Here is a 22,954-nt window from a genome sequence, read left to right on the forward strand (position 1 = left end):
GATCAGCGGGCACTGGGGGAGTCACTGTTCCCCCGTGCACTGCCAGGAGTGACCAGGAATAACGGTCACAAGCTGGCAGAGGGCAGGTTCAGGCTGGATATCAGGAAGCACTACTTCACGGTCAGGGCAGCTAGGATCTGGAACCAACTTCCAAGAGAGGTAGTCCTGGCTCCTAGCCTGGGGTTTTTAAGAGGAGGTTGGATGAACATCTTGCTGGGGTCATTTGACGCCAGTATTATTTCCTGCTATGGTGGGGGTCAGACTAGATGATCTACTCAGGTCCCTTCCGACCCTAGAAACTATGAAACTATATTTAATTATTTCCCCTCACTCAGTTCTGCTCAAAATTGTTTTAGCTTTGGGAAACTATTGCTCTTAATACACATTATGCACAGAGATAGCAGTCTTGGTCTAACACTTCCCATTATGAGATACTGTTTTCAATTTCTTATAGCTTTGCCAGGCTAACAACATAGGCTGGAATTTTCCATTTAGGTATCTAACTTCAACCAAAAAAGGTTCGACCATTTCTGAGAATTATGCTAGAGAATAATAGCTTTTTACTCAAGGCTAACAGGCTACTTACCTGCCATCCAGCAACAAAGTAGAGTAATAGTAGCTACGGCAGCAACTATGCCAGGAGAACTGGTCCTCTGTCTTTTCCAGATACCAATGTAATTTTCATCAGTGTATAAAACCAGCACAAGTTATATAGTGCTAATAGACTTTGTGTCTAGACCCAAGCAACCCTGCCTGGGTATAGGAACAATGAAAAGATAATCTCGATAACATCTAAGATTGGTGCTGGTAAACATTCTGGAAATGATAAAAGTTATGGTAAACACATTTATACTGGCTGATCTGGGAACACTAGAATACCTGAATGATTAAAAAAATCATAGATTATCATATCATCAAATGAAGGTTCATACAAACAATTTTAGTCACAATTCTATAGACAATAGTAACTATGAAAGGATTATGCATCAGGATTGATGAACAATGTTGCCAAGACTATGTTGTGGTTAAGAGGGCCAACAAGATCACTGGATGTACAGAGAGGACTACTTAGTAAGGGCAAGGAGATGGCATTACTTCCGTCTACCATGTTGGTGAGACATTTCCTGAAATAAGAATACCTTGTTTTGGAGCAACCATTTCTATTATTCCCCATCTCTCTGAAAATAAAAGGTTAAAAAGAATATTGTTATTCATCTTGCAATGCTTTACCTGAGTTGCAGCAACAACAGTAGTTACAGAAGGTGTGGCTGAAGGTGATAAAGCTCCCACTTGCTGCAAGTGACTGGAAGCCTGCTGAGGTAAATGAGAACTGGAAACTGGAGTGCTAGATCCTGAGCCAGATACTGCATTTGGAAATGATACTGCTACATCATTGCTGCTATAAATACCTGAAAAAAATACAATAACATTTATATGAATTAACTTCTGTTCATGAGCAACAATATCAATTTTCTATAGAAAATGAAAGTGGAAAGTTAATAAAAGGCTCAAGTCAAGACTATTTAAATAAGACTACAGTGGTTGCCAAATTTTTAGACTCAAGGCACCCCTCAAAAAATACCAGGTGTTAGCTTCTACTCACTCTTTGCCCACAGAAAACTTATAAATTCTTTTGTTGCAAATAGAAAGAGAACAACAGACCCAAAGTTTTTGATACTAAGGATTCCTATTTGAAATCTTTGGGTTTACTTTGTGAATCATGCAGAAGTGTTTGCACACATAATGGTGCTAATATTGTACAGTACTCTGCAGTACCCTTACAAGGATCTCATGGAAGAGCAGGGTGAGGTGGCACCCTGGATGAGAATCACTGCTCTAAATTCTACATGATTTCACTGATTCAGTTATAAATATGTACACGATAAATCAAACTATATTTATGCACAGTACAAAATGGTCCAAGTATAACAGTACAATTTACTGGTAAAATGTTTGCCTTCTACTGAATCCGCAATCTGTTTAGTACTTCAGTAAGCTACAGTAAAAATTTAAATTTGTTTTAAAGGAGCGCAACAAACTGAAAGAATTAAAAATAATTTTCATCCTTGTATTATAATTTTCTCTTTTTTTAATGGTAAGTGAATTCTTGAAGTTAAAAGGAATTTCCTATGCATTTTTTAAATAGAATTAACAGCAATTCTGAGAACAAAGTGGTCAGATTTGCTAAGAGAAGTAAATGGTTGACAGAATGGTAAATGGTTGATAGAACTGATAAAATGAATAAAGAAAGAATAAAAAATGAATAAAGAAAGAATCAAGGGGAGAATATTTAACTTCTGGGATTTTTAAATATGGTACAATATATCATATTCTGTCAAGGCCTGAAGCTGTGAAGAACCCAAAGGTTGTGCAAGAGACTGACTGGCAAAAGTGAAAAACAGACTAGGATTTAAAAAAGCAGAAAAAACTGACACGCTCTTTCTGTCTATGAATGAAATGAAGAGGGAGAGGACAAGATCTATTACTTCAGTCTGAAGGACACCTTAAGTAACACAGGAGACTGTCACTGTCAAGAGATTTAGGCGAGAAGGAACTTACATTTCCATTACTTTGACTTAAACATATCTGAAAATTTTCCAAGGCTACCCTGAAATAGCCAATTTAATTTAATGATTCCACATAATCCTCTCTTCTATAAATCATTTGGTTGTAAAAGTGATTTTTTTTAATAAAAGTTTACATATCCAAACAAAATATAATTTCTTATTTTTTTTGATAAATTATGCTGTTTTGCATGTTTAAATTCCAGTTCCCATCCTTAAACAGCTGCTTGTTATAAAAATCATGAGCAAGGGTTAATTCTAGTAAACAGATCAAGCAAATAAATTCACAACTTTGTAATATATTAAAGTAGTTAAGAATCTAAAATTAAGAAATATAATTGCTTAAATAAATGTATACAGGTACAGTGTACCCACAGAATAAAAAGGTATCAAGTCTAACAAGAAGGCTCTATTTGGTTGTAAATCTATATGTTTTAATCCTAATAAATAAGAATGCAGATCTTTAGAAAATAACTTAAATACAATTAGAAAAGTTGATTAAAATCAACAATTAAAAACCAATGTTTTCCAATTAATTATTCAAATCAGGATTTAAATACCTGATTTAAATCAACCTACTCTGACAGTTGATTATGTTAATGTTTTATCCAGGCTCAAGCTTTAACAGTTTGAACAGGAAGAGTCCACACACCGATGATAAACTACTGTTTCTGTCTATCTACACATGAATTATAAGTCCTACAAATCATGTGGACCCAGGATTGTGCAGAAGACACCCCTCAGGCATACAAAAAGTGGGCACTAAGACACAAGCGGTAGTGTGCCTTTCTTCTTTCCTGATCACTCCATGTGGCCTTGGGGAAGAACTGCAACATACCTTCTTCTTTACTTTATTTTTTTAAAGCAAAGACCTTCAGATACATTCAGAGAACTTTCTACAGTTTTGACTCGACTTTCTCTGCCCTAGGCTGATTGGCTGTTTGCTCCAGCCCTCCCACTCCTAAGTAACTAGTTCATTACAAAGCAAAACCAAAGGAGGAGTTGGTATTGTGGCAGTTTCCACCCAAATGTTTACTGCTTAGAGCACTGGCCCAGGAAAGATTCCTGAGCTATATAACCTCCTCACCCTGCAGGGACTAAAATTCACAGCTGTCACTTCATGAACCATGCCCTAACCACCAGGTTGTGGGGTAGCTGTATGGGAGCCCCTTCTACATCTCCAGTTGAAGCTGACCTGGTAGTCAACCATGAAGCAAGATTCAAGGAGCCGAAGAAGGATGAGGGAGCCTGACTCTATACAGCCCAGTGAAGTGGTATGAGAGACCTAACTTCAGGTCCCTACTACCAGGATTCGTTCTGCTTTTTAACCAATGATAGTTTATTTAACGTGGGGTGTATAAACAGGCCTGGCAGCAGAGAATAAAACTACAAGCAGACTGTTAATGCATATGGAGTAACAAACTTTAATTTTATTAAAACACCAGTAATAGTTTAATTTGCCAAAGAAGCAAGAGTAGGCTTTATAACAAAGTAAAGCTTCCCTACTTGTTGATGATGCAAAATATGAAAGGGAGATGGCCTCTCTCCCAGTATACTGTTACAGCTTTAAAAGAGCCCGAGCGTGATATCTTTACATTTACTATTGCCTTACTCCCTGAGAAGTCCCAGTGACTCCACTGGGACTAGCTGTACAGTAAGTTACTTTTTCATGAGAGTGACGGAAGGAAATTTGGCTCCTAATTTGCAGATCAACCCTTGAGTTACACAGCATTTCAAACACAACTGTATGAAATCCATATGAAAACGGTCTTTGTTAATTAAAAAAATACCTAAAAACATCTGGAACACATTAAACCACCATGCTGTTTGTTGGGGGGCATCAGCAGATGGTAATAATGAAGGACCTGGAAAAAAATAAGCATAAAAACCATGGGGCTTGGAGGAGAATGCTAAAATAGGTGAAAAAGCAGACACAACACATACAAGCCAAAATTTATGGAAAGCTAAACATCACTGGGTTTTGTGACAAAGATTAAATTTCCACATATATGTAAGTTTCTAATACAGGGAGTCATCTTGAGAGAAGGTGTAAAAGCTTATAAATTGACTTCTTGCACATACATAATTGTTCAACTACTGAGGAACACTGCATGGAAGCACAAAATGCAAAACTTTGTTCAAAAAGTTATTATTAGTAGTTATTCATCAAAACAACACAACACAAAAGTTTGACTGCTTCCACAGTTGCTAAACATGGCTTCGTATGTTACAGTTAGTTCAAAAAGACCTCTGAGAAAGGGCTAGAAGTGGCCTTATTTTTGCATTAGCTATGCTATTGGAGCAAGATTTTATAGAAGCAATGGCAAGAATGTGCCTCAGAAGTGCCTACATAAAGCAAAGTTGGTTACATGGGTCAACTGGCAAGTTTGTAACACTGTGAAAGTAACAAAAACGAGCTATGCCAGATATTAAACCTCTACTCTCTTTCCTAACCATCAGCAGTGCATTTGTAATCAAGATTACCTAACTACTGCCCACAAGAAATAATAAGTTTAAGAATGATGTTGATCAAAACAATTATATTCAAATAAGAAGCTGATGCAATGTGATCATGCAACAATTTGAAACTGCTGTATAATGCAGCAATTATTGTGAACCATTAAAATGATAGGCAGGTCAAGCTGATGCTCATGCTGTTCACAGAATCACAGAAAATTAGGATTGGAAGGGACCTCAGGAGGTCATCTAGTTTAACCCTCAAAGCAGGAACATCCCCAATCATATCATCTCATCCAAGGCTCTGTTTAGCTGGGGCTTAAAAACATCCAAGAATGGAGAGATTCCGCAACCTCTCTGGGTAACCTGTTCCAATGCTTTACTACCCTCCTACTAAGAAAGTTTTTCCTAATATCTAAGCTAAACTTCTTTTGCTATAACTTGAGACCATTGTTCCTTGTACCATCATTTGCCATCACTTATTTGCTCAGGGGTGGGCAAAATGCGACCCAGGGGCTGGGTGTGGCCCACCAGGCCATTCTATCCAGCCCGCAGGGCCCCTAAAAAATTTAGAAAATGAATATTTATCTGCCCTGGGCTGCCTGTCATGTGGCTCCCGATGGCTTGCCAAAACTCAGTAAGTGGCCCTTTCCCCAAAATAATTGCCTGCCCCTGGTCTAGCTCTATCCTTTTTGCAACTACCCTTCAGGTAGCTGAAGGCTGCTATTAAGTCCCCATTCAGTCTTCTCTTTTCCAGTTCCCTCAGCCTCTCCTCAAATGTCATTGAGCCAGTTTTCTATCCACCTTAAAATCCATTCATCCAACCCATATTTTCTTAGTTTGCTTGGGAGAATGCAGTGGTAAACTATATAAAAGCCTTGCTACAGTAAAGATACATCACATCCACTGCTCTCTCCACAGCCATAGAAGGTTGGTCAGGTATGACTTGCCCTTGGTGCATTCATGCTGACTGTTCCTAATCACCTTTTCTTCCAAGTCCTTAGAAATAGATTCCTTGAGGAATCCATGATCTTTCCAGGGACTGAGGTGAGGCTGACCAGTCTGCAGTTCCCCAGATCCTCCTTCTTACCTTTCTTAAACATGTACCCTTTTCCAATAATCTGGGACCTCTCCCAATCACCATGAGTTTTCAAAGATAATGGCCAATGGCGCTGAAATCACGCTGACCAATTCCCTCAGCACCACTGGGTGCATCGCATCTGGCCCCATGGACGTGTACACATCCAACTTTTCTAAATAGTCTCTAACATGTTTTTTTCCCAATGTTGGTTGGTCTCCTTCTCCCCAGACTGTGCTGCGAGGTGCTGTAGTCTGGGAGCTGACCTTGCCTGTGAAGACTAAAGTAAAAAAAGGCATTGAGCACTTCAGCCTTTTCTGCATCATCTGTCATTAGGCTGCTTCCCCCATTTAGTAAAGGACCAACTCTTTCCCTGATCTTTCTCTTGTTGCTGACATACTTTTAGAAATTCTTCTTGTTATCCTACCCTTGCTAAGTGCAACTCCAATTGTTCTTTGGCCTTCTGGATTTCATGCCTGCATGCCCAAGCAAGATGCTTATACTCCTCCCTAGTCATTTGTCCAAGTTTACACTTCTTGTAAACTTGTTGCCCCACACTAGTCATCATAGCATTATAGAAAAACAGGAGTGAAAGGAACCTTATGATTTCACCAAATCCAGCCCTGTGCTAACCTGCTCTTAAAACTTTCCCAGAGTGGATATTCGAGAAAACTCTCTAGGTGGCCTGTTCCAATGCTCATAGCAAGGATGTTCATCCTAATCTCTAGCATAAAACTTTCTCTACAGTTTGAAGCCATTGCTCCTACCCTTGTCCCCTATGACCACAGGGAATAGATTATCCCCATCCTATTTATAATCACCCTTCAGGCATTTGAAGATGGTTAGCAAATCCCACCCCCCTCCCCTATACTCTTCAGAATAAACATTCAATCCTTGTCCTTTCAGCCTTTCTTCAAGGCATTTTCAAGGCCTTGAATCATTTTTGTTGCTCTGAACTGGACTCTGTTCACATCTGTCTTAAAGTGGAGGACCCAAAACTGAACAGAATACTCTAGCTAAGGCCTCACCAGTGCTAAGCACAGCAGAAGAATCGCTTCCCTTGACTTGCAACTGACACTCCTGTTAATGCAATCCAAGATGCTGTTGGTTTTTTGTTTTTTGTTTTTTTGGAGGGGGGGGGAGGGTTTGCAACAAGAGCACATTGTGGGCTCATATTCAGGTTATGATCCACAGTAACCCCCAGATTCTTCTCTGTAATACCACACCCTAGTCAATCAATCCTCAATCTGTACTTGTGCATGCAATTATCTTATCCCAAATGCAGGGTGGAACTGGTTGAGAATATGAAGGTGGAAGATGACTTGGGTGACAATGACCATGAAATGATATGAGTTCAAGATCCTAAGGGAAGGAAAAAAGGATAGCAGCAGAACAAAGACACTTGACTTAAAAATAGCAAACTTTAAAACAGACATGGACAGATTAGAAAGAGTCCTGTCAGCTCCAGGGCTCTCTGGGCCCCTGCTGCATGTGAGGTGCAGTCAGGTCTCAAAACGCTGTCAGATGCAGGGAATCTCAGTCCGGTCTGCATGTGGTCCCTATGACTGGAAGCCCCTTCAAAGGAGGCAAAGGGGGCTCCCAGCCATGGGGGCCTGCTTCTTGCTGCTGCAAGGAGAGCCCAGGATTGGGTCCCCCCTATACTGGCCATAAGGCGCGATTGGACCTAATGCACAATCCCGCGATCGCGCTTCCTGCCATGTATGTATGGCATGGCAGGAGGTGTGACTGTGTGGATCACACATTAGATCCAATCATGCCTTTACCTGCACATTCAGGTAAGGGCTAAGATGCAAATCTACCTTGCCTTCTATTGTACTAGGACTTCTCATTTTTTCTGCATAAAAATTCCCCATACTTTTCACATTATTTCAGATAACTGATTATACTAAGTTCTCCCTGAGAACTAAGGCTGACACACTTTTACTTCCTCTTACTAGGTTTTTATCCAAGGTCCTTCATTCTTAACAGATCTCTGTAATGCTATTCTGCATGTCAAAAAGATATGCCTATATTTAAAAGCTTGAATTATTTACTGCATTTATTTCAAAAGACATTTCTGATTTTACAATTTCAATCAAAAGCGCAGTTTGAAAAATTTCAAACTCTTGCTGATGAGTAAGGCAAGAGTAAGCTATTTTGGAGATACCTTTCACATACACTAGATTGACAGTGCATTTTATAGGTACTCTCATGTCATTTTATGACATGAGTAGTCTTTGGAAGATCAAGACAGACAACTTTACAGACAGGTGAATATAATCATTGCACTCAACATCATTATTCCTACCCCAAGATGATACTTTGAGTATTTGCAATAATTCTGTAGTGGAATTACCAGTAATGAAGGATAATCCTGCTACTTAAATAATGAAGGATGTTGATGAGCTCAAAAATTTCTGTTTTTTAGAAAAAATGCATATGGTTTCTATGCTTTTATCTCACATTGCAACATCTTTCAAAATACACTGATTGTATCACAATGTACACATTGAAAATATATTTGTACATGTATCGAATGTATGGAATATGGGAAATTAAGACTACACTTTGACAATAGTTGTCTCTAAAATTACAATTAAATATTAAACACACCATAAGTAGTAAGTCAATTACACATTTAACAAATATTTTAGACTACATCCCTGTTAGTATACCTACTGTTTTACCACTGTAGTAACAGGAGAGGGGATGTTCACAATTAACTTAGGAAACAAAAATTGTTTGTGGAAGGAGAGTGGGCACCCAGCATCACATGAAAGTAGCAGAAGATTATTCAAGCATTATTTTGGATGAACATATCTAGAAAGTATAAGTTGACTGACACTCACTCTAATCAACTCTTAGGCTAGGGACAGAAGTTACACACAAACCAGTTTAAGTGATCAGAAACTGGTTTAAACCTGTAACAACAGAAATCCAGTGCATATAAGCCAGCTTCAAAATGGCTGAAACTCGCTTAAGATAAACCTGGTTAAATATAGCATCAGACTTAACTAAGTCAAACCAGTTTATGAAACTTCTGGCCCAGACCCCTTCCTGGTTCAAGTTAAATCAGAGTCCCCCAGCATGCTTTGCAGCCCTGGACTGGGATGGGTTGTCTACTTCAGAGAGCAGGGCTGTCCCTGCACCTGTTTCCTAGCTGAAGCAGTGAGGGCTGGCTCACTGGCTGGCTCCCTCCTCCCCCCCAGCCCTGGAAAACCCCTGCTAGGGTCTGGGGCCAGGGCCAGGGGTTAAACTTCCTTCCCCCCCCCCAAGTACAGAGCTGCCCTGACCTGCTAAAACCTTACTGCTGGCTGCAAATGTGGACTACAAATCCCAGAGGCACCTGGAAGCAGGAAGAGAAAGTGATGAGCAACCCTGCAAAGTCCTGCTCCTGTGAATCTGGACTGCAGATTCCAGAGACCTCAGAGGCAGCAGGAAGAAGCAGTGAATACACAGCCCATACTGGACAGGTGCCAGACAGCCATGCTCTAGCACCCCCCAGCTTCTGGCCTGAGCCACTGCAGACATGTGGCTGCATTTCCCAAATCACAAGCAAATGTCAGTTCATTTGCATATTTATTCCATTTTTACAGCTTAAACTAACCTGCAGACTGAATCAAGCTTTGGGCTTTTTAACTGTCTGCACTTAGCCTTAATGAACATTTTAACTGATTTCAGAATTATATATTATTATTATTATTATAGTATAAGTTCTGTCTCAGTCATACAGTTGCTGCTGGCAAAGATTTTTTTATGCTGGAACATGGACAAAACTTTTCGAAGGACAAATTGAATCAAACACTAAAAATAAATAAATAATAAAACCCTACCATAAAAATCAAAGACAGAACAATTACCTTTAAGACAATTACATCAGCCATTGTAATTTATTTTAATACAAGTCTACAGCTTGAAAATTGGGAAGATCTCATTTCATTGTGTGACAAGGAATTTGTTTTTGTTATAGGTTTTTTGTGCTACCCTATGGACAAAGGAGGCAGGATGTCACTTCAGATATAGGAATAAAGAATTTCCCAAAACATTCTCCCCAAGAACACTGATTCGAGAAAGGAAGATCCTGCAACAAAATTATAATCTTCAAAACAACTACATATCAAGTCCCTTAACTGTTAACAATTTAACAAATAACACCAACAAAAACAATTCTAAGATATCCTGGGGGAAACTGGACTGAGGGTGAAAGAGCTACAGGTCATTTATCTCAAGGACCCAGAAAATCTCCACTCCTATAATACTTAAACAAATTATTGTCAGTATTGGATATCCACATGAATAAAAATAACTAGGCTTTCTGAAAATATAAGGGTTTTGCTGCTTCATAAAGGTCCAATGTGTAAGAACTGCAGAACTGACACCTCAAAACCTCATGATCCCAGCTGGACAGAAGGTCTTTAGGAGTGCTCAGAAAACAAATGCAATTCTCCAAGTGAGAAAATTAGAAATGATCTGTATCAATACAGATAGTGTCTGATACCATTACATTTAGCCATCCCCATTAGCCAAGAATAGTATTTTGAACTTGATCCTGCGCCCACTGAAATTTACAATAAAGCCCCCACTGACTTCCACAGTGCAGAACCAGGCCATTGTTGAGGCACTGCAGAAAAACAAGCTCTCTTAACAATGAATGAATCCTTCCACCACACTGGACTTACTGGACTTACAAGCTGGAAGCAACTGGATCAAAAAAAATCAGATCAGTATTGACCAATATGCCTCCTTAAATATCGGGTATCAGTACTGGCCCCAAAAATCTCTATCGGTGCACCCCTACTAATAACCAATCTAAATTTCTTTTACTGCAATTTAAGATCACAGCTCTTTGTCTTGTCCTCTGTAGCTACAGAGAATGGTCTACCTCCATTCTCTGTATAACCAATCCTTCAGGTGTTTAAAAAATATTATCAAATCCCCCTTCAGTCTTGCCTTTTCCAAACTAATCCTAGTTCTTTCAGCCTTTCCTCAAAAATCATGCTTCCTAAACTACTAATAATTTTTGTTACTCTCTACTGGACTCCTAATTCCTCCATGTCTTTCTTGAAGAGTGATGCACAAAACCAGACACGGTACTCCGCCTCATCAAAGCAGAATAGAGGGGAAGAATGACTTCCTTTAACTTTCAAGTGATGTTCTTACTAAAATAACCTAGAATGTTGGGGGGGGGGGGTGTTTCAAAAAGAACACTGTTGGTTCATATTCAGTTTACAATCTACTATGTGCCCTACATCCTTTTCTGCAGTACTTCTCAGTGGGGGTGTCTACATGTGCACATTTCATGTACATCATCCCAATGTAAGGCACATTAAGGGCATGCGTCTACATGTGCACACCATTAAAAAGGTGATTTTAGGCTATTCAAGCATAAAGCAGGTATCAAATTTACGTGCAAATAGCTAGGTTGTGTTACTGAACATGTACACACACTAATGTGCACTAACGCGGTGTGTGTCCATTGACTTGGAACTAACTTTAGTCCCAAGTCGGTCCACATACCCACATTAATGCACCTTAGCACATGCATGTGTAAACATACACCTAAATCACCTTAATGAGCATTGGGCTAATTTCACAGATTTCACAAACATTAGGGCTAGAAGGAACCTCGCAAGATCATCGGGTCCAGCCCCCCTGCCCAAGGGGCAGGAAGTCAGCTGGGGACACATTACCCCAGCAAGATAAGCACCCAAGCATTTATTAAAAGTATTCAGGGTAGGTGCTTCCAGAGGCTCAGACAGCAAAGAAGTTTTTCCTTATGCCCAGTCTAAAATGGTCTTTCAGGAGTTTGTGACCGTTAGACCTTGTCTTCCTTTGGAATGCCCCGGTGAACAGAATTTTTTACATGTGCATTAAGTTCAGGCACATACAAAAGCATGGTAGACACACCCAGTATATTCTTGAGAATAGCCTTTCCTTTAAATTGCTCCACTTTACCAAAATAAATCTATGAGATACTTCTATGAAGGCCTGTTTAAGGTCCATGTGAGTTGTATGAAAACTGTGATCCATTAGCATCAATTTATGATTAGATCACTGCAACATGCTCTACATCTGGAACATAAAGATGGAACAGGTTCATTACACTTCTCTCAATGTGACTATGATATCCATGATCTAGACCAAGGTGGGCAAAATATGGCCTGTGGGCCAGATCTGGCCCGTGAGGCCATTCTATCGGGCCTGTGAAGCCCCTAAACCATTTAGAAAATTAATATTTATCTGCCCTTGGTTCCTGTCAAAAATATCAGGAGCCAAGGGCAGTAGGACCCAGGGGAAGCCCGGTGGGCTCCCACAACAGCAGGGCCTGCCCAGCTCCACTCCCCTGAGACCACATGGCTGCCCCGGGCTGGAACCACAGCTAAGGGGGAAGTGGGGAGCAGGGCAGAGGGGGACCCCGGGCAGGGAAGGACCCTAGGGAAAAGCTGAGTGAGGGTGGGGGGAAAGTGGCCCCTTGCCCATCCTGTGCCTGGCACCCTGCGCTGCAGCCGCTTGAAACCTACCTGGGGCTGCCTGCGTCTGCTCTGGACAGCCCCACGCAGGCTGCGAGTGGCTGCAGCAGGGAGTGCCAGCTATAGGGTGAGGGCAGGGCTGCTTCCCCCACCCCCCACACACTCAGCTTTTCCCCAGGCTCCTTCCCGGTGCAGAGCAAAGCAGCCCCTCGCCTACCCCGTGTCCAGTGCTTCCTGCTGTAGCCCATGCAAGGCTGTCCAGAGCAGGCACAGGCAGCCCCACATGGGTTGCAAGTGGCTGTAGCGTGGGGTGCCGGGCACAGGGTGGGCAAGGGGCCACTTTCCCCCACCGTGCTCAGCATCCGCTCCTAACCTGGCCCCACTGTCAGCCTGGGCCCCGTGCTGGCTCCAGGCTCGCCCATCAGGGCTGCGTGCAGTGACAGCAGCTGCAGCCCCCCCTACTTGCCACACTGGGCAGTGTTTGCCACTGCCACCTCTGGGCTGCCCAGAGCGCGAGCTCCAGGTGGGCAGCAGCTGCTGCTGCTGCGTGCAGCCCCGATGGGCTAAGCCAGAGCTGGCACGGGGCCCAGGCTGGCAGTGGGGCTGGGTTACAAGTTGGTGCTGTGCGCAGGGAAAAGCGGCCCCTTGCTCGCCCCATGTCCAGTGCCCCACACTATAGCCACTCGCAGTCTGCGTGGGGCTGCCTGTACCTGCTCCAGACAGCCCCATGTAGGCTGTGAGCAGCTGCAGCAGGGAGTGTCAGCCACAGGGCAGGCAAGGGGCTGCTTTTTCCCATGCTCACCACCAGTTTCTTCCCTGCTGGTGAGCAGGTGGTCAGGGCTGTGCGCTGCCCCTCGCCTGTACCGCGGGGCTGGGGGGCACTGGGAGTGAGTGGACGGGGAGCTAGCCATAGTACGGGGCCTGCACCAGTATTCCAGGGCCAGTGGTAGCGGGGCCCAGAGCAGAGCGGCAGAAGTGCAGGGTTCAAGGCCAGCAGGGGCTCTATGGAGCCAGGCCAGCTCCCCCCTCTCCCTGCTGGTGCAGCCCAGCCCAGCTCCACATACCCCTGCCAGCGTGTGCCCCCACTTTGGGCCCCACCAGTACTGGCCCTGGGTCATTGGTCCCAAGACATTGGGACACTGGTCCCAAGATGGTGACCAGGGGACAGGCACCTGTCAAGGGACAGGGATACCCATGCCACCCTCGATGGCCTGCCAAAACTGGGTAAAGTGACCCTCTGCCCAAAATAATTGCCCGCTCCTGATCTAGACCAAGGGTGCTCAACACCCAGCTCCAAGCCAGGTCTGCCCCTTGAGTCCAAAATGGCAATGTGGAAGCAGTAGCAGCATTAATTGCCACTGCTCTGCTACAAAATGTCTGGACCCATAGAGAGCCTTGCAGGACAGATAACACGGCCCTGCACATTGGATTGAACACAAAGGGTTAGTTGCAGAGATAAGTCAGTGAGGGGCCCAACCCAAGGGTGTAGGGATGGACCAAGCCAGCGCAGGGCCCTATCCAGGCAAACTGGGCTAAGGGTATTGATGGAATTGAATCATCATGGCAGCAGGTGACCAGTGGCATCCCATAGGGCTCAGTGCTTGAACCAGTGCTCTTCAACATGTTCACTGATGATTTGGATTTGGGTATGAAAAGCAAACGGGCAAAGTTCACTAATGACACCAAACTATGGGGAAGCATGGTCACGCTCTAAGACAGACCAGCAATACAGGCCGACCTGGACAGGCTTGTGAGGTGGGCAGACTTCAACTGAATGTTGTTTAATGCAGAACAATGTAAAGTGCTCCACCTGGGGAGAAATAATCCACAACACACTTACAGGCTCGGTAGTGCTATGCTTGCCAGCACCACAACTGAATGAGACCTAAGTGTCATGACTGACAACAAAATGAACATGAGCCACCAACGCAATGCCGTAGCTGGCAGAGCTAATCAAACACTGGCATGCATCCACCAAGACATCTTGAGCAGGACAAAGGATGTCATCCTCCTGCTCTACTTGGCCTTGGTGAGACCACAACAGGAGTACTGCATCCAGTACTGGGTGCCGCACACCAAGAAGGATGCGGAGAAACTGGAGAGAATCCAAAGGAGGGCCACATGCATGATTAGAGGCCTAAAGACTAGGTCACATGAGAAGAAGCTAAAAGAGTTGGGCCTGTTCAGCCTGGACAGAGGACAAGACTCAGAGGGGACCTGGTGGCAGCCTACAAGTATATCAGGGACATACATTAGGGACATACATTAGGGCTTGGGGGAACATCTATTCACCAAGGCCCCCACAAGGGAGGACAAGAAATAATGGGCACAAACTGATTGAAGATCGCTTCAGGCTCGACATAAGGAAAAACTTCTTTATAAGTCAAGTGCCAAGGGTTTGGAACAGGCTCCCCCCAGAGGTGGTACAGTCGCCCACCCTGGTGTGGTGATCTTCAAGAGGTGTCTTGTTGTCCATTTTGCTGGGGTCATCTGATCCCAGTGGTCAATCCTGTCCAAGTGCAGGGGGGCTGGACCTGATGATCTGTAAGGTACCTTCCAATCCCTAACAACTATGAAACTATCCCATCCACAGGGCCAAGTGGTCTAGAACAGCTATTCCTTTAAGTGTAGAATTTAAGCTGTTGGTTCTGACCCACAGAGCCCTAAATAGCTTGAGAGCTATCTATCTGGCATCCCTTCCCTGAGCAGGACCATGTTTGCAACTGCTTCTTCTGGATGACAGGGACTACTGCAGTACCAGAACCAAGAGTAAGAAGACTGTTTGACCTGTACCCTCAGTAAATCCCTAAGCTACAACCTAGGTAGTGAGAAGGAAGAGAAAAAAGTGGTGCTCATTTACAGATGGATGAGATGCATGTTAGATGGCACAGAAAAGAGGGAAGAGATGCAGGCAGGGACTGCTGGAGGAGACTGGAGCATGGGCTGGGAGCAGGGATAAGTAGAAACAGGACAGTCTAGAGTCATGACTGAGTGATAAGATAAGAGCAGGCATTTGAGACAAGGGCAAGAACACAGGAAAATGGACAAAGAAAAAGATGAAAGGATGGGGCAAAAACTAGCAAGTGGAGACAGAAGCAAAATGGGGAAGGGGAAAGGCTGTAATCTATATACACTCCTTTTCAGAATCTGAAATTGCTCCTAGAAAACCTAAGCCACAGCTGTCTAATCAAGAACCTGAATCACCGACAAAATGTGTCTGCATCCTCCTTTCTAGTGGCAGACCACAAAGAAGATAATAGTCAAGTCAAGTTAAAAGTTTAACTACAGGCTCAAAATATGGCACAAACCTATGAATTGAGGAAAATGAATATATTAATCTCAATATATCTTTTAATGTTAAAGCAGTCTGTTTAATTACTATAGTAGCAGCAAAACTACTCATTTTTCTCTTTGTAAAGTGGTAGCTATTTGTGTCTTTTGCTTTTTTTTACTTTAAGATTTAGGAAAAGCACAAAAAGGAAACCCAGGAGGAATGTACCCAACAACAAATGGAGAGGAGAGAATAGCACGAATCTAAGTACTAACTAAACCTTTATGTGATCAAGCCACCCTTATCCTCCTCAATCATCTTGGTCATCTCTGACACCACCAATGTAAGTGATAAAACTCTTGTCCTCTCTTGGTTTTCTTAAGTCAGACTTCTAGTTTTCTTTAAAGGTTCCTTTCAACAGAGGCCTGTCTTTATTCACCTTCTTCTTCTATACATTTTCTTCAAGGAAGACATGAACTTGCTAGCTTCAACTAACTTTTTTACATTAACAACTTACAAATCTAACACACTGCTTCGTACTTGTCATAGTATCCAAACCAAAATCCAGCCTTTTTTTTTTAGATATGTAATTATTGATATTTAGTTACCAACATGACTAAATCCAAGCACTTGATATTCTTCAGCCTCATTCATTGGCCCTTCCCCTTGCCCCTTTTTTTCTTTCACCATAGATAATGCTGTTATAGATAAACAGCATACCTATAGTATGCATCAAGTCATCCATCTTCCTAGATCAATCAGCCAAAGTCATATCTAAATACTGTTCTTTCTTCTGGCATAGCATTACCAATATCTAGCTGCCTCTCCCCTCTGCTCACATTACAATAATCTCTTTTCCAGGCTTTATCAATCTGATAACTCAAATGCAATTGGAAGATCTTAGCACAATGCTAAAACAGACTGAAATTAGGCTAAGCTGAAGGAAATCCAACAGTGTAGAAGAGACAGACCCTTTATCCTAAAAGATAAAATATGTATGTAATGTTATGCTGCCCCATAATCATAAATTCAAAATATATTACCATAAATCAAACTGTCAAAATTCATTATTTGACAAGAAAATAAACAATAACAAACACCCACTTTTTTAGTATAATTTCAGTCTCTCTATTTGAATAAGTAACATGTAAGCAATACAACAAGCAAGAGTGCAACATCAGTCACAAATGGTACAGCTTACTTTCTGCACTCTCAGGTTCCTATACCTCTCCAACTCAAATCAGTGAAAAGGCTCTGCTTACAAATAGCAGAAACTCACCAAGTCCAAATTCTGCATACTTTGTCAGATACACTTCAGGTGTTTTACTTTTTTTTCAGAAAAAGGGTGAACTTGCTTTCCTTCATCTCAAAGCTGGATCAGAGCACTGTATACCTGGGAGAGCGAGAGGGAAACCCTATATCAAAAGGAAAAAATCTACACCTAATTTACTAAAGCAAAGCAATTTGAAAAAAATCATTAACACTTCTCACCATATACAGTTTATGAAATATTTAATTCAATACGATTGAAACTGGCATTTTTAAAGCCTACTGCTTGAGATACCTATCTTTCTAAAAGGTACCATTGTTGCTCAAACAATAGGGAAATGTGAAGGCAAAATATAATCAGAAGTAGTGATTTAAAACCTGAAGAAATGTATAGTTTAACTTCCGTCCTTTCCACACAGAACTAAATATTTGCAAGATATATGTTATGCCTGCAGCTGCTCTTCTTAAATAAATGTACAGGGTTATGATAAGAAAATTCACTTTCTTTGGCTAATACCCCTGGATAAACTTTTGCAGATTTTATTAACAGAGATTGAGCTGCAGGTTGTCTGGCCAGAATTAATGAAACAAAGAGTTATGAGGTTCAGATTGATCAATTTCAAAACTAACCTCCCAAAGATTAGTTTTAACTTTAAATAATTCCTCCCAAATCTTTCAGTAACTTGTGAAAACAACCTACACATCCTACAAACAATGGGTGTATACAAACATACTAAGTCAACTTAAAATAAGGCAACTTCAATAAGTGACTTAGCTAAATTTTGACTTAAATTAAGTCATGTCAGAGCATACACACATACAGCTACTTGACATGGTGGCAGCCATCTTGTGAGCTAGGTCTACTTAATTAAGCCATATCAGAGTGTACACATGTACAGCTCAGAGGTGTCTTATCTTGTCAACTCCTTAAGTCAATGCTGTTCCACATACGTGTGTACACTCTGACAGTGAAGTCAACTTAAAAAAGTTAAGTTGGCTTAAGTGTCAGAAAAGTAGTACAACCCAAACAGGGCAGTTTTGTCCTTCTGGAGATTAAGAATAAATCCAGAAAAAGTACCAGACATCAGTTCCAATCTAATATATTGTACTCCATTTCTAGTGATTGTCAGAAAACAGTAGAATAAGACAAAACTGTAGTAGAAGACTAATAGTGAATACTGCAAAGAGATAGTAATTAGTGCATAATACATTAAAGCAGGAGTTGGAAACCTACAACCTATGGAGACATTTGATCTGGCCAACAAACATGGGGTTTTGGCAGCAGGGAACTTTGGCAGTGGGCACTTTCCCTATGTTACTGTGGGGAGATGCAGCAGTGGCTGGTACTTTCCCTGTGCCGACACGGGGAGAAGCACCAGCAACTGGGTCCTAGCGTGTGCCTGTTCTGACCCAAACCAGGTCATTACAGCTCACAGGCAAAAAATGGGTACTAAATACTGAATTAAAGCCACAAATACTGGCTTGTGTGAAATCCATAGGACAGTTACCAATGACAGCAATGGGTACAGCACTGGAGCTTAAGAATAAGGGCGTAATGAATATAACAAGGATGCCTCTACATGTTTGAGTAGTAGTACAAGTAGTCAAGATGTTAAATGGATGAGTGCCAGCAGTATTACTATTGCACTGCTATGAATGGAGCATAGAAGAACTAGGAACACTATTCACAAAAATAAAAAGAAGAGTGTCACAGAACAGGAATAACACTATTATCATTTTAACTATACACATACAGAAAAGATAATGGAAGAAACCTGAGGAACTATTGACCTATCAGCCTCCTGCAGGCAATCTACAAAGTTTTCACTGAGGTACTGAACAATTGACTCACTGCAGCCCTGGATTTCATCCAATCAATAGAATACGCAGAGACCTTCAATCAGGATTTTCCACAAAAGACTACCTTTCTGTGATAAATGAACCTCTGAAAAAGATTCTAATATAACTTACCATTATGTATGGTATTCATCAACTTTGAGAAAGCTTTTGAGTTAGAAGAAAAAGGTCTTCATGTTAAGATCATGTTTAACAGACACACAAAAGAATATATGTATAGACGGGAGTTTCACTGAACAATAATATAGCTGAATACATCTTTCTTATATGTTGCTCTGATCGCTTACAGTAGTCCAAATTGGAAAATGGGACTTAGTTTTCCCTACTTTATTTTTTTTTACAGATGATTCTTTTGTCAGTGTTTTTAGATATTACGTGTTCTGGCATAAAAAGTAAGATAAATCAGAAGCCCATTTTTTTTATTTGTTATACTAGCTTTGCAACAGCAGTGCTAGATTAAGCCTACAGCCTAGTTAAAAAGTTCCTAGTTCTGTTTTTTGATTCATCACAATATCCCCAGGTTCAGGATTACAAGCTTGCAAAAATCTTAAGTTTCTAAAGTTGACAAAAGTAATTTCAAAAGTTCATTGAAATTGATTGGCTAATTCTAGTTATGTATCACATGACATTTTTGTCTCACTGACTCAATGAAATTAATTCATACAACGAAGAAGTTAAGGTCAATACAAGCCTAAGTGGAATATCAAGAGATGAGGTGAACAACTCCTGGTGGAAGAGGTGAAAAAAGAGCCAGGTTGGTAAACGTAGATTTAATATTAATATAAATATACTGGCCGATTGCCCATCAAGAATGACCGGGGTGGGGAGGGGCAGCAGCGGTGCAGGGTAGCGGGTGCTGGCACTCCATCTCCCTCCCATCCTCTCTCCCCCCAATCATTCTTGACAGGCAATTAGCTAGTATATTTATATTAGCTTTTTAAATGGGATGTCACTGCATTCTGAAAAATTTTGGAGGGGTGCCTTTGATCTAAAACGGTTGAGAATTACTAATATGATGTCAGAGAGTACCTAAGGGTCTTTCATGATCTGTTATGCAACACAGATAGGACACCATTTGCAACTAGACCACTGCCTTTTCATATTCAGCCCAGTGAGCTGGCAACTGTAAGATGCATTCCTAAGTGCACCCATTCCTCTGCCCCAAATGCAGTACTTATGTCCTCAGCTAAGACTCCTGTTATGGCTAAATCACAGATTGAGTAGTAGTGGAAGACCAGGACCTGGTAAAGTTCTCTGTGCTACCTAGGTGAATTCCCCTGACATATATATCGGTCCTCCCGTGATGTATACACCTGTGCACAATGTGTTAGAAATGCATAATTGTTCATATGTTGCTTCATCCTCTATCTCTTCTTTTGAAAGAGCTAAATTTAAAAAAGGCGAATCAAAATCGCTACTCTAATGCAGTGTGAATATATGCAAACCAAGGTTCCCTCTAAGGTGTGCGGGTGCACAACTAGAAGTGTGGCCGCGCACAGCCTTTTCAGGGCCGCGCACCAGGAGAAGCTGGAGCCGGAGCCTGGTATCTGGCCCTGATGTGGGGGAGCGGAGCACTTCCCCAGAGCCAGCAGAGCCCACGCCAGGCTCAGGCTCCAGTCCCTGGCCCCAGCCCCCGCCCCCGGCTCTGTGCCCTGGCCCCTGGCCCCAGCCCCTGGTCCTCGGTCCCAGCCCCAGCCTCTAGCCACCAGCCCCTGGCCCCCGGCCCTGGCTCCAGCCACCAGCCCCTGGCCTCCAGCTCCCAGCTTCAGCTTCTGGCCCCTGGCCCCAGCCCCTGGTCCTCGGTCCCAGCCCCAGCCTCTAGCCACCAGCCCCTGGCCCCCGGCCCTGGCTCCAGCCACCAGCCCCTGGCCTCCAGCTCCCAGCTTCAGCTTCTGGCCCCTGGCCCCAGCCTCCAGCCCCTGGCCCCCTTCAGTAAGTGTCCCACGCCGGACCGAGGCGGCGCGCTCACAGAACAAGGTGGCACGCCCATGCTCCTTAGAGGGAATATTGATGCAAACCTATGAATCTTAAAAGAAAACATGCTAGATATAAGAGTTGACCATGCCACCAGCTGTTTCTTATTTCCACATAACTTTCACACCCACTCCAGAAGCGTCAATTACCACAACCTCTCCAGAAATTCCAGTCAGACCATTGCCCATCATTCTCTTTATTATTCCCTTAAATTATCCTTCATGCTTTCCTCTGATCTTCTCCTCTGACAGGGCTCCCAAATTCTCTTCTCAGAGAGACTCCACCTCCAAAGCTGCATTTCATTCCTTATTCCATTATGCACACAATACTACAAGAATTCTACATTATTTTCTCTTATTTCTTTATATGGAAGACTTGGATAAGGAGAGAGGATGAGAAAAAATAAGCAAGAGAGAATCAGGTAAGTGATTCTTTGCTGTTTGTATTATTTACCTAGAATTATTTTTATTATTTATCTAGAATTCTTTGCTATTTATATTCTTAATGAACATTTCTGAAAAATCCCGTAAAACTTATTTTCAAATGCTGTTTATATCACCAACAGCACAATTCAGCCAAAACAAACTTGGTGTATTTTTAATTAACTTTTAAAGTTCCTTTATTTTTTTAATGTTCTTAGACCTGCCTATTGTCCTTCTGTAATATCTGCAGACAGCTCCACCCATGGTTACAGATGCCATGTCAAACCTGCAGAAATTAAAGACTCCATTTCTTGTAGATACACTATGAAGGTCATTACCTACCGGTGATTTTGTGTTTGGGGAAACAGGTGTCCCAAAAGAGATCTAAACTACACTTGGGTGGGTATGGTAACCAGTGTAACAAGGAGTGTTCTTCTGTTTCTTTCCCCACAGAGACAGGAAGACCTGCCATAGCCCTCATACAAATGAATGATCAGATAGGGCTATTCCTATAGCATCCTCTGGGGCACAGTACCTCCTATTGCACTGTGTCAGGATGAGCTGCCTCCAGATCTTCTTCCTTACATGATGGGGCAGTAAGAACTGTAAAGAACACAGGATCAACCTTCTTCCTTGAGTTCAGCCAGGAAAAGAGCTATTGTCTACAGCAGGGGCATCAAATATACAGCCCATTGGCCAGATCCACCACACAGACATTGCTTCCCTCCAGCCTGCAGAGCTCCTGGTGAGCCAGAAAATTTAGGGGTAAAGTCAGTGAGGGGCAGGGCCTGCTGAAGAATCTGGAACTACAGGGATCCACTGAGTATGGCTGTTGGTGAGAGGGGGGCAAGTGAAGGCTATGCCCACACAGCCCCACTTGTCCCACAGCCATTTGCCCTGCCACTTGGCAGGCTGACGTGGGGATGAAGGGGGCCAGGGGTGAGTTTGAAACCCCGCTTCTAGACGCCTAGGATAACCACATCTAATGATTGCTATCCTTTCCCCAGCTCTAGTTATCCACCATCTAATATTCTTTTGCAACAAACATGCAAGCTTCTAGTGTTCAAGAGTCTGGAATGGGAAAGGATAGTAGATAGTGGCATATATGTTAAGCTAGCCGTGTATCTGTTTCTACCCAACTAGCTTCAATCTCATCATGGTTTTGGTCCTTTTCTATGTCTGTTGCCTTTTCTTCTTTCCTTTCATTCCATGCTGAACCCTTCTTTTCATAGTTTCATAGTGCTTAGGATTGGTTCCTCATCTAAACTTCACTGTAGCTACCACCCATCTTTTTGGAACCCTTCCAATTACCTTTCCTGCCAAGCCAAGGGTTGAATGACCTTTCTTATTACTTTCAGTACAATTATTTTAAAGAAATTCAAGTCAACTTGAAATATCAAGCACATCTCAAAAACAAGCCTGCTCTGAATTCCCGTCTTTTTTTAAATACATTCCCTGTTACTGCAAGAATTATCTAAATGCACATGTAAGTTAGACTCATTTCATAGACATCAGGGCTGGAAGGGACCTCGGGAGATCATCGAGTCCAGCCCCCTGCCCAAAGGGCAGGAAGTCAGCTGGGGTCATAGGAT

General features: G+C 42.4%; 1 protein-coding gene across 5 annotated transcripts in view; it reads right to left on the minus strand.

Moving 5' to 3' along the window:
• Positions 1-22,954, minus strand: part of MLLT10 (myeloid/lymphoid or mixed-lineage leukemia; translocated to, 10) — a 241,484-nt gene that overhangs the window by 45,425 nt on the left and 173,105 nt on the right. For all 5 annotated transcript variants that reach the window (XM_019532240.1, XM_019532231.1, XM_019532222.1 and 2 more), the window contains one exon: positions 1,231-1,409. In XM_019532240.1, coding sequence (XP_019387785.1) covers positions 1,231-1,409 — 179 coding nt within the window. The remainder of the gene's footprint in view (positions 1-1,230; positions 1,410-22,954) is intronic.

Source organism: Crocodylus porosus, unplaced genomic scaffold (genome assembly GCF_001723895.1).
Source record: "Crocodylus porosus isolate Cpor-Errol unplaced genomic scaffold, CroPor_comp1, whole genome shotgun sequence".
Lineage (NCBI taxonomy): Eukaryota > Metazoa > Chordata > Crocodylia > Crocodylidae > Crocodylus > Crocodylus porosus.